Source organism: Gobio gobio (assembly GCF_949357685.1).
Source record: "Gobio gobio genome assembly, chromosome: 5".
Lineage (NCBI taxonomy): Eukaryota > Metazoa > Chordata > Actinopteri > Cypriniformes > Gobionidae > Gobio > Gobio gobio.
This window is the reverse complement of record NC_137101.1, coordinates 7,707,775-7,719,609: the sequence shown is the minus strand read 5'-3', so window position 1 is coordinate 7,719,609 and position 11,835 is coordinate 7,707,775. Positions and strand designations below refer to the sequence as shown.

Here is an 11,835-nt window from a genome sequence, read left to right as displayed (position 1 = left end):
CAGTCAACGCAGTCATATTAAAGAGTACTCACCACATCCTGGTCTCCATCTGTCAGATACTGTTGTTTGGGAGGGTCTTTGCCCTGGAGTCTTTGGTAGGTGATGGAGTAGCGCTCGATGGTGGTGTCATAGACGGCCCGTGGCCTCTCCCACGTCACCACGATGCCGGTGTAATTCTCAGAGTCTGCCTGCACGTTCTGCGGTTCGGAGCTGCACACTACACACAGAAAAGCTGACTTGAGCTGAATAATTACAGCTGAGTGGGGCATGATTAAGCAATACGATACTAGACGATGGGCTATATTGTGAATATTCAGAGGGCCTGAGAGAATATTATGTTATTGGAAAGCAGCACATCAAGCTTTCGTTCTAATAAGGAGCCGTTACTTCAGTCAAATAGCGACAAAATTGCTTCTAAATCAACTCGGTTTGAGACAGAATTGGTGCGTTTGGTTTCTTGGAAAAGCTCCAAAGTGGGGTTTCCAAGCAACACACATTCACTGCAGGGTTTTTAAAAAGCGTAACGCATGTGTGTCCACGGCCAAAAGAGGAGGAGATGCATGCGAACACTCGATTTGACCTTGAGAGGTGACCTCTCTGATTCTTATTTTATATGTATCACAGGCACATCCTTGTTTCTGAGTGTCTTTGCTAGGCTGCGCTGAGTGAGTGTGTAGTATGCATACTCGGTGCAGGGACTTCCTCTGTGCCTGTGTAGGAGGAAAACACTTGTCCCATGAACTGCTGTTGTTGTTCTCTGTAGTTATTTTGCAGGTAGTCGGTCAACATGACGTATCCGGCCTGCTGTATGGTCATCACCTCACAGAACACCTCCAGCTACAAATACACAAAAACACACAAATAATGAGACAAGATTACAGTTGAATAATAATAGTAATTCTGTCATGACAACTCTCTGAGTGTTTGGCATGGTAACGGATATGACAATGTTGATAAGTTGCTGTTATTAGCGAGCGGCGACACGCTGATGTGAGCAAGTAAAACATGCTGCGGCTGTACAATAAAGCATACATCAATTATCCGTAGCAGATCTGTACAGGTGGAGCTGGGGAAGGTGGAGGGTTTCTGAAAGTGTGTTGTATCCGCTATAGAAAATGCTGACCAGTATTTGAAGGTTGAGCAGCGAGCTCATTGGCTACTGATACAGCAGGAACCAATCAGCTGTGCCCTATAGAGAATCATGTGTTTGCATTTGCAAGCAGATTGAGTTAAGCACCTATCAACTTGCACCATCTAGAGTTTCATGACAGAACTTCAAATTAATAATATTAATAATAATAATGTAAAAATATATTAAAAAGTAGTTACATTTTGTACTTTTAAAATAACATAAAATAAAAATATACAAATACACAATTTTTTTTCATAACACAAGATATTGGAAAAATAATAATAATTAATAATAATAATAATAATGTAAAATGTAGTCAAAATTTATAAAAAGTAGTTACATTTTGTAAAATAATTTTGAAATGACATTAAATAAAAATATACAAATGCACAACTATTCTTTTCACAATACATAAGATATTGGAAAATAATAATTAATAATAATAATGTAAAATGTAGTAAAAATGTATGTAAAAGTAGTAAAATTTTGTAAAATTATTTTTAAATAACATTAAATAGAAAATACACAAATAATATTTTTCATAAAACAATAAATAAGATATTGTAAAATAATAATAATAATAATAATAATAATATTATTATTAATAATAATAATAATGTAAAATGTATTAAAATAAAAAAAGTAGCTACATTTTGTAAAATACTTTTAAAATAACATTAAATAAAAACATACAAATACACAAATATTTTTTCATAATACATAAGATAAAATGTTTTTAAAAGTAGTACATTTTTTTTAAAATAATTTAAAAATAACATTAAATAAAAAATACATAAATATTTTTTTCATAATACAATAAATAAGATATTGGAAAATAATAATAATAATAATAATAATAATAATAATAATAATAATAATAATAATAATAATAATAATAATAATAATAATGTAAAATGTAGTAAAATTAAAAAGTAGCTACATTTTGTAAAATACTTAAAAAATAACATTAAATAAAAACATACAAATACGCAAATATTTTTTCATAATACATAAGATATTGGAAAATAATAATAATGTAAAATGTAGTAAAAATTTATTAAAAAGTAGTTACATTTTGTAAAATACTTTTAAAATAATGTTAAATAAAAATACACAAATAATTTTTTCATAATACATCAATAAGATATTGGAAAATAATAATAATGTAGTAAAAAATTATTAAAACGTAGTTAAATTTTGTAAAATATTTTAAAAATAACATTAAATAAAAATACACAAAAAAATTCATAATACATAAATAAGATGTTGGAAAATAATAATAATGATGTAAAATGTAGTAAAAATGTATTAAAAAGTAGTACTTTTAAAATAACATTAAAAAAATACACAAATTATTTTTTATAATACATAAGATATTGGAAAATATACAATCAACAAACACATAAATATTTAAATATATTAAGAAGACAATTAAATACATAAGAAACAATATACAGTCAGCAGTCAATATGACCAAATAAACATATTTATTGGATGATGACTGGCTGACTATACATAATCTCACAAATGAGTTATGTCTGGATGGATACTAATTAACAAACTAAAACTAACTACATTGTGCAAGAAGAAAGAGCATTAAACAACAGACAGAAGGGTGCAATGGACCAATCAGAATCAAGTATCAGAATTAGCTTGCACAACCAAGATTTACTAACAAGTTCCTTTATTTAAATATTGACTGTATTTAAATTGGAATCAAGATAAATGAGTGTGAATGGCTTTATATGCACGAGTGAATTTATGCAAATGCTGAACCGGTGCTACAGACTCATCCGCTGTATATAAGCGTGCCTGTGTTTCGCCCCATCAAATTTTCATGCTCAAGAAACAGGCTGTGCTTAAAGTGGATCAAGCATTAGAGCAAAGAAAAAATAGCTACACAACCACATGACAAAAAAACCTCCTTGCATCTTAAAACTGAGCTTTAAAGTGCATCTGGATAAGAGGGGCAATGTTGTGTCCCCGGCACTGAGGGCTTATCTCTGATCCACACGTCAGGCGGCGGCCAGCTGAAATATTAATGCACGCCTTCTTTTGCTCAAGAATAGCTTAAAGAGGCTGTCAGGGATGTACTTACCACGCTCCATTTTTAGGAGAGGGGTTTCTCTCTCTCTCTCTCTCTCTCTCTCTCTCTCTCTCTCTCTCTCTCTCTCTCTCTCTCTCTCTCTCTCTCTCTCTCTCTCACACACACACACACAAACAGAGCCAGTGACCCCAAACTTCTCACTATAGCCTGATCTTCAAGACTCTTCTGACTTTATTACGCCAAATTATGTGTTGCACTTGCACAGAAAATGATCTGAGATGTCCTGACCTGGGTTTCTGAGATGGCCACTGTGTTTTTAAACACGATCCACTCCACATTCTCCGAGCAGGGCGGTGCGGTGAGTGAGCCGTTGTACATGAAGTATTTTTCCGTGGACTGTGGAAGCAGAGCCAGCAGAGAAAAGGCCTCCAGAGGGCTGCTTTTACCTTAATTGTCAATTAGAAGCACGTTTCTGTGTTATTGCAGTTATGCTGATGAAACAATGAAAATGATAAGTGAAAAATAAGGACGTACCAAAACGGCTCACGCTGTTCACCCCGTCAATGATGGCCACATAATCCTGGTTGTCTTCATAGCTGGCCTAAGAAACAGGCCGAGGTTTTTAAGGTCATTATGATAGAAGGTGTATACAGATGTGTGTATGATGTCCACAGGATGAAAATATCACCTCAAAAAGGACAGCTACAGCAGTCATCTTTCCTCCGCTACTTATCGCCTCATCTATGGATTCAAACTCCTCTTCATCAAAACAAAATATCTGCATCTGAGAGAGAGAGAGAGAGAGAGAGAGAGAGAGAGAGAGAGAGAGAGAGAGAGAGAGAGAGAGAACTCACTTCCATATATTTCATTTATAAAGTCAACATATATTCACATTTGACTCTTTATTTGATCAATATGGTTCATTTTATACCATATAAATGGTATATATACACACACACACACACACACACACACACACACACACACACACACACACACACACACACACACACACACACACACACACACACACACACACACACACACACACACACACACACACACACACACACACACACACACACACACTTTCATTCATTGAAAAAATGCATTCATTCATACACTACCAGTCAAAAGTTTGGACACACTTTCCCATCAAAGAGAATGTGGTAGTGTGTGTGTGTGTGTGTGTGTGTGTGTGTGTGTGTGTGTGTGTGTGTGTGTGTGTGTGTGTGTGTGTGTGTGTGTGTGTGTGTGTGTGTGTGTGTGTGTGTGTGTGTGTGTGTGTGTGTGTGTGTGTGTGTCTGTGTGTCTGTGTGTGTGTGTGTGTGTGTGTGTGTGTGTTTGTGTGTGTGTCTGTGTGTCTGTGTGTGTGTGTGTGTGTGTGTGTGTGTGTATACATATATATATTAGGGCTGTCAAAAGATTAATCACGATTAATCGCATCCAAAATAAAAGTTTATGTTTACATAATATATGTATGTGTACTCTGTTAATTATTATTTATATATAAATACACACACATTCATGTATATATATTTGAGAAATATTTGCATGTATATAATGTATATACATTTATATAATCTATAATATATAAAAATATAAATGTTTTATATATAAAAATAATATTTTTTTTCTTAAATATATACATGCTTGTGTGTGTATTTATATATAAATAATAATTAACAGAGTACACACCCATATATTATGTAAACACAAACTTTTATTTTGTATGCGATAAATCGCGATTAATCTTTTAACAGCCCTAATATATATATATATGAAATATATTTTACAAGTATATTTTGCTGAAATTCAATGAAAATGTGATAATGCCTATTTTTATATTAATGTAATTAGAATGTTAAGTATTTTGTTGATTTCTTTCATGGTATGGCCAATGATTTGATTTATTTTATGGTTTATTAATTAATAATAAAGTAATTATTTATTGAATTTAAAGCATTTTTTTCCAACACACACACACACACACACACACACACACACACACACACACACACACACACACACACACACACACACACACACACACACACACACACACACACACACACACACACACACACACACACACACACACACACACACACACACACACACACACACACACACACACACACACACACACACACACACATTTATATTCAAAATACTTGAATATGTTTGAGTTATTTAAAATATAATTTGAGTTCATTGAAATTCAAAATTTGAGTTTATACAATGAACATTTTTGAGAATCGACATCACCCTTTATTCAAATATTATTAAAAGATTTTGTAAGCATATTGCGTAATTGTGTGTTTTATTTGTAACAATGCAGTGAAACATGCTAAATTGTGCTATTTTCATGATTTATCTTTTTTATTTTTATTTATGTGGTTCAGATACAATAATATTTTGAGCTTCTATTTATTAAACCAATTCCCTTCATTGTATTAACTCAAATGTTTAATTTCAATGAACTCAAAGTTTAAAGGCAACCATGGGTTACTTACATTTTTAAAGTTAAACCAACAATATATTTTTACAGTGCAGCGTAGATATTTATTTTATTAGTAATTTTATTGACACAACTTAAAATATTCATAATGAATGCATGATAAGAAAATTATGTAAAATAAATAAAACCGAGAATTCCGGCACTTTTTTTTTTATTTCCCACTAAATATTGTTTCAACCATGAATGGAAGAAATGAAATGCAGTTCTATGTGATCTTCAATCTTACAGAGAACATGATTCACTGTGATTTATACGTGTGGTGAACTTTACCTCCAGAGGGAACCTGTCGCCGTCGAGGCTGTGTTCAGAGCCGTCTGCAGTGGCGTTACATCGGCCCCAATGGAACGTGATCCTGCCCACTTTAAACCTGGATCTCAGCCCACCTCCACTTATGAAGTACTGACCGTTCAGACTGATTACCACTGAGAAACATGATACACACACACACACACACAAACTCAATGACTGCCCGACGAGTCCATATGCAAGCCATGTGCAATTGTGTTCTTCATCCAGCATTCCTAATTGCTCATACTTCAGCGTTCATCTCTTCACCTTGATAAAAGATTCATTTTAAGCTTTTGTGCTGGAACAATCTGTCATTCTCACAGTGTCAAATCAGAAGGTTCGGTGCAAGCTTTTCTCCTGTGCTCCTGTAAAAGCACAGACCGTCTAAAGACAATGAACCAGCTGCCAGTTCCAGGAAAGAGAAAGAAATACGATTGTCATTTCAGTAGATTTTATTCTTCAGCAGCTCCATTAGTCTGTCAGCGATTAATCTCGGGTTGTAATTGCATTTGTCGGAGGACATCGCTCTGGGGAGTTAATATGTCAGTATAATTTCACTGAGTGCAGTTTAAAAGCGTTTTATCCCCCAATTCATCACACATGAACAAACGTCTTGTAAACACCACAGGCCCAGTGAGGGTGTGCAGACCTGTTTTGCCATCATTGGTGATGGTGGTGGAATCGGCGGTGGGCTGTTCCCAGTTCTCCAGCTGCAGGTTCTGGTACTGCATCCGAACCTGAGTGAACTCCTCACTGATGTCAATGGGAGACTGCCTGGCATTGCCGCACACTGGGTATTTCTTTGCCCAATGCCTCTGGTTTAGGGCCCCTGTAAAGAGTAGGAGTGTGACAAATGAACAAGGGAATAATCTTCAATCAGGTAAAGATTCGTTGTCTCAATTAATGTAAAAACATATTTAGAATCATTTTTAGGTCAAGGTTTTAAGGCAAAGGTGCAAGAACCGGTCAGCATTTCTGTCTTTGACCATTTTAAATCACCTTCTAGTTTATTTGTTTATAGTCATGCAATGTGACAATATTCATTTTATTAATACAAATTTTTTTTAAGCAAAAATATTCCATATAGTCTCTCAGTTAATGAGATCATAGGCCCCATTTTAACAATCTGAGAGCATGGTCTGAAGCGCACGGCGCAGGTGCATTTAGGGCCTGTCCGAATCCACTTTTGCTAGTTTAACAATGGAAAAAACGGTCGGTGCGCCAGGTGTATGGTCCAAAAGGGTTGTTCCTCATCTCTTAATGAGCCATGGGTGTGTGTAGTACAGTGGCCCAGTAGTGCACAACACAACGAAATTTAAAAAGCATACATAAGTTCACAACACAACAAAATAAATCCACAACACAACGGAATGAAGCCACAACACAACGAAATCAAGACACAACACAACGAAAAATCCACAACACAAAGGAAAATCCACAACACAACGAAATCAAGCCACAACACAACGAAAAATCCACAACACAACGAAAAGTCCACAACACAACGGAAATGCTCCCAACCACTAGGGGACTCTCGGAGTGCGCTAAAGTTAGTTTTCCTTGCATTGTTCTATATAGATTCGCCAATCTTACAAATATTTAAACACTACGATCAGTTTTAAGTGTGCAGTTGTATATCGACATGAAATATCAATTAAAAATCACTTACGTGCATAATAGCTGCATATTTACACTCGAGAACGCTTTGACCCGCTGCCTCGGCGCTAAGGGAGCGTCTGCCAATTCCACCAAGTTGAAATAATTTGTATGAATTAAATTAACTTTTTTTTTTCTTTTTTTTTCAAATTCTAATGTTGTGTTGTGCATTATTAAGTCAATTTTACCAATACAATCAAGCTGTGGAATTTTAACATGTCTGTTTTTAAATGTTAAAAAGTAATTTTAATTCATACAAATTATACATTTCAACCAATTGGTGGAATTGGCAGACGTTCCCTTAGTGCCGTGGTATCGGGTCAAAGCATTCTCGAGCATAAATATGCAGCTATAATGCATGTAGGTGATGTGATTTAAAATTAATATTTCATATAGATAAACAATGGTTAGCCTACATACTGTTGAAACTAATTGTGGTATTGATTTCTTTGTAAGATTGCCAACTCTATAGAACAGTGGCAACTTTACAGCGCTCCGAGTGCCCCCGAGTGGTTGGGAGCATTTCCGTTGTGTTGTGGCTATTTCATTGTGTTGTGGCTTGATTTCGTTGTGTTGTGGATTTTTCTTTGTGTTGTGGCTTGATTTCGTTGTGTTGTGGTTTCATTCCGTTGTGTTGTGGATTTATTTTGTTGTGTTGTGAACTTATGTATGCTTTTTAAATTTCGTTGTGTTGTGCACTACTGGGCCACCGTAGTTTTGGGCTTAAAGTGCAATAAACCAATCAGAGTCTCATCTCCCATTCCCTTTAAAAGCCAGTTGCGCTTGCACCATGGCAGATTCACTATTTACACTGTGTAATTTATATAAATAATAAATAGCAGATTCGCTATTTACGCTGTGTAATTTATATAAATAATAAATAGCAGATTCGCTATTTACGCTGTGTAATTTATATAAATAATAAATAGCATATTCGCTATTTACACTGCGTGATGTATATAAATAATAAAAAGCAGATTCGCTATTTACACTGTGTAATTTGCGAGTGGAATCTTTTAATATTAAAAATGTTTGTGTGCTGCTGCGCGTCCCTGTGTGTGTAATAATCGGAGTGTATGCACCATAGACCGTAAAAAAATATGGACGACGCGACTTCATTCTCTTCTGCTGAAGTAACTGAAGCTTCCGGAGGCTCCGAATATCGCACTGACATCTTGCGCAGATTTGGCGCAGTAGAGAGCAGGAAGTGAAGCAGGTGCAATATCAAAAGCCTGCCCACACTCTCGCAGATGCAGAAAAATGTATTATGTTGATGTGAAATAAACAGTTATGGAAATGTAGAAATTAAAGCTAAAGCTCCAATCTCCTCCCAAAAATCTTGAAAAAAGTCTGTTAGTGCCTCAGTGACAACTTCACTCAGAGAAGCCGTCAATCTCAGCTGTCAATCATGACGTCACATCCCCCGTTTTTATAGTATCAAATAACTAACTTCAAATAAACTTATTTAAAACACTTGAAATTAAATCATCCTGATAAAAACTGCCTACAATGACAGAAACCAATTATTTGAATATAAAAAAATTATTGGAAGTGTAATTTGATTTAGTTTGTCTCGCATCCATTAGAAAACACAGAGGGGCGGGGCTTATGAGCTATACTGGGACCAACCACCTGGGGGTGATCGATGCGCGGAGGCTTCAGTTTCTGAGATGAGTGCTACAGGCTTGGTATGCACGTTGTGCACCCCATAGATATACATAATAAAGGCTAGATGTCTCGTCCACGCTGCTGGCCAATGAAGATCGACATCCGCACCTGGCGGCCATCTTGTCACAGGCAGCTCGCTCACTCGTAACATTGTTTTCATGGTGCTTGCACTTTTTAAATAACCATAACTTGCTCAATTTTCTACCGATTTTCAAACTTTTTGGTTTGTTATAAACGTCAGAGATGTAGTTATGACACTGCATACTTATGAAAAAATGTTCATAATTTGTTCAAGCATCCATAATTATAGCCACATTAATAACGTTTGTAAGAAACCAAACCATTTGTAAACCGTCAAGATTTCAGTGAGATAAGAGTATTTGTGTTCAGATCACTCGCCTTACATCAGTTACCACAGAGCCCTGCCTGTGACAAGATGGCCGCCGGTGATGACATTAGAGACTCCGCCGTAAGACATCTAGCCTTTATTATGGATATCTATGGTGCACCCGCCTGTAGGCGCATATTACTAACACACCCTATAAATAACACAAAAAATACTGTGCTATTGACTTTAGACCAGGTTTCTGTTGGTCAATGGAGCAGTCCTTTTCAGTTTCTCAAAATAGCAACGCGCCAACAATGCGCCTGAACAGGTCTGGTTTTCAGACCTGGTTTTCAGATGAGTGCCAGTGCATTTGCTATTTAAACAATAAAATGCTTCGGGCGGGAAACTAGCAAAAAACACTTGCATCACGCCGCATTGTGCCGGGTGTATGATAGGGCCCAATAACTTCTTGTATGATGCACAAACTGCTAAAAACGCTAAACAAAAGCAGTTTTACGAATAGAAAGATGAGTAGATATCCCCAAAAAAACCCTTGTGTGATGGTGAACGCTCAAATAATACAAAAAAAAAAAATGTAACTACGTGGATAAGCTACAACAGTTAATAAAGTCAGCTGTGTGGACACTAGCTCTGGATTGACAATATCAGTTTCCCGATTTTAATAGTAAATTATATGGTTTTGAAGATTTAGTAAGGATTAATCTATATTAAATGTATCATTTATGCAGTGAGGACTGTGCAGTGTTTATGTTGTTTCTACATTAATTTGGAGATTAATTGTGAATTTATAACAATATAAAATACATTAAAAACTTTAATGTTAGGTGAAATTAATCACGATTAATTACAGAAAAATGTGCGGATCATTAGTCATTTTTTCAATTGACAGCAGTACTACTACTACTACTAATAATAATATATACATGCATATATACATTTACTGTGATTTTATGTCTTAAATGTTGGGCTATGTCCTTGTTTCTTTAACTTGTGTATTGTTCAGCACTTTGGTCAGCCATGTTTGCTGTGTTTAAATGTGCTATATAAATAAACCAAACTTGAAACTTGACTTGAACATTTTGGCTTTTGATCTACAAAAGTAGTTTTAGATCAAATATAGCATGTCATAAGACATCCTTTTGTTGAAATGTTAAGCATGGGAAATGCAAGGCTTTTTCTGCATTATAGTCCATATAAAGAGTATATTTAATATCTTAACATTTATTAGATGTCGTTTCTAATAAATATGCCAACGCTGTGGCCTATTAGTCAGTGCATTTTACATCACAAATTATAAAATCAAATTTTCTTCAACGTTTTCCAGATCCTCTTCTGAGTATAATGTCCTGTTCTCTCTATTGTAAAAGGTCAAAAAATGTAAAATTATGGCATATGGCAGCATACTGAGGCACATGGCATGGCATATGAAGAGTCAGTGCTGATCAGAGCAAAATAATGCCACTTGCAGTGGTGTTGAACACATATACTGAACGCTATGATATATCACACTGACTTCACCAGATGATAAACTCACAGAGCAGATGGCACTGGGTCACACATCACTGAACAAGCACGAGCAATAAACCGCACACACACAAACATAAACACATCAGATTAAAATTGTCCCCGAGGACGCCTCTTTAACTACATGATGAAATGCAAGAACTGAATTAGCAGCTCTGATGTTCCCTGGCAGGACAATTAGCGTATATTTTCACAGTGAGTTCACCTTCACCTCCCGAGCTTGGTGTTAATTCTTCACCCTCTAAAGCTACAACATAATTAATACGTCGCTAAAAGGCTATAAAGGATTAGGCTGTGAGGACAGAACCACATCCTCGAGGTGCTTAATATCGACATGCGAGACAAACGTCTGCCATTAGCCTGATTGATGGCGTCCACGTTCAACAGGAAAACAGCGTCTGCTGGCAAGGTGAGCAACGAGTCTGTCAGGATACAGCGGTGCTGCATCTGGACCGGCAGACACACACAAACGCGGCGACGTGGATACGCTGTAATCAAAGAGAACGGCTGCTGCTATGGTAACCGGTAGTCCGCGGATGTGGCATAAACACAGAGCCTGAAGTAATTTAAAGGATTCTGAGACCTCTGGGCTGCACTGACATTTTGAATATTTCTATTTTTCTAACAGCATGTAAGGTCAGGTTGCTCAT

The 11,835-nt window shown here is 35.9% G+C and overlaps 1 protein-coding gene across 1 annotated transcript in view; it reads right to left on the bottom strand.

Moving 5' to 3' along the window:
- Nucleotides 1–11,835, bottom strand: part of ptprz1b (protein tyrosine phosphatase receptor type Z1b) — a 65,560-nt gene that overhangs the window by 21,386 nt on the left and 32,339 nt on the right. The window contains exons 3-9 of the mRNA XM_079816848.1: nt 6,638–6,817; nt 5,971–6,122; nt 3,868–3,963; nt 3,714–3,780; nt 3,468–3,625; nt 687–837; nt 33–217 (exon numbers count right to left, since the gene is read on the bottom strand). Of these exons, the coding sequence (XP_079672974.1) occupies nt 33–217; nt 687–837; nt 3,468–3,625; nt 3,714–3,780; nt 3,868–3,963; nt 5,971–6,122; nt 6,638–6,817 (989 nt within the window). The remainder of the gene's footprint in view (nt 1–32; nt 218–686; nt 838–3,467; nt 3,626–3,713; nt 3,781–3,867; nt 3,964–5,970; nt 6,123–6,637; nt 6,818–11,835) is intronic.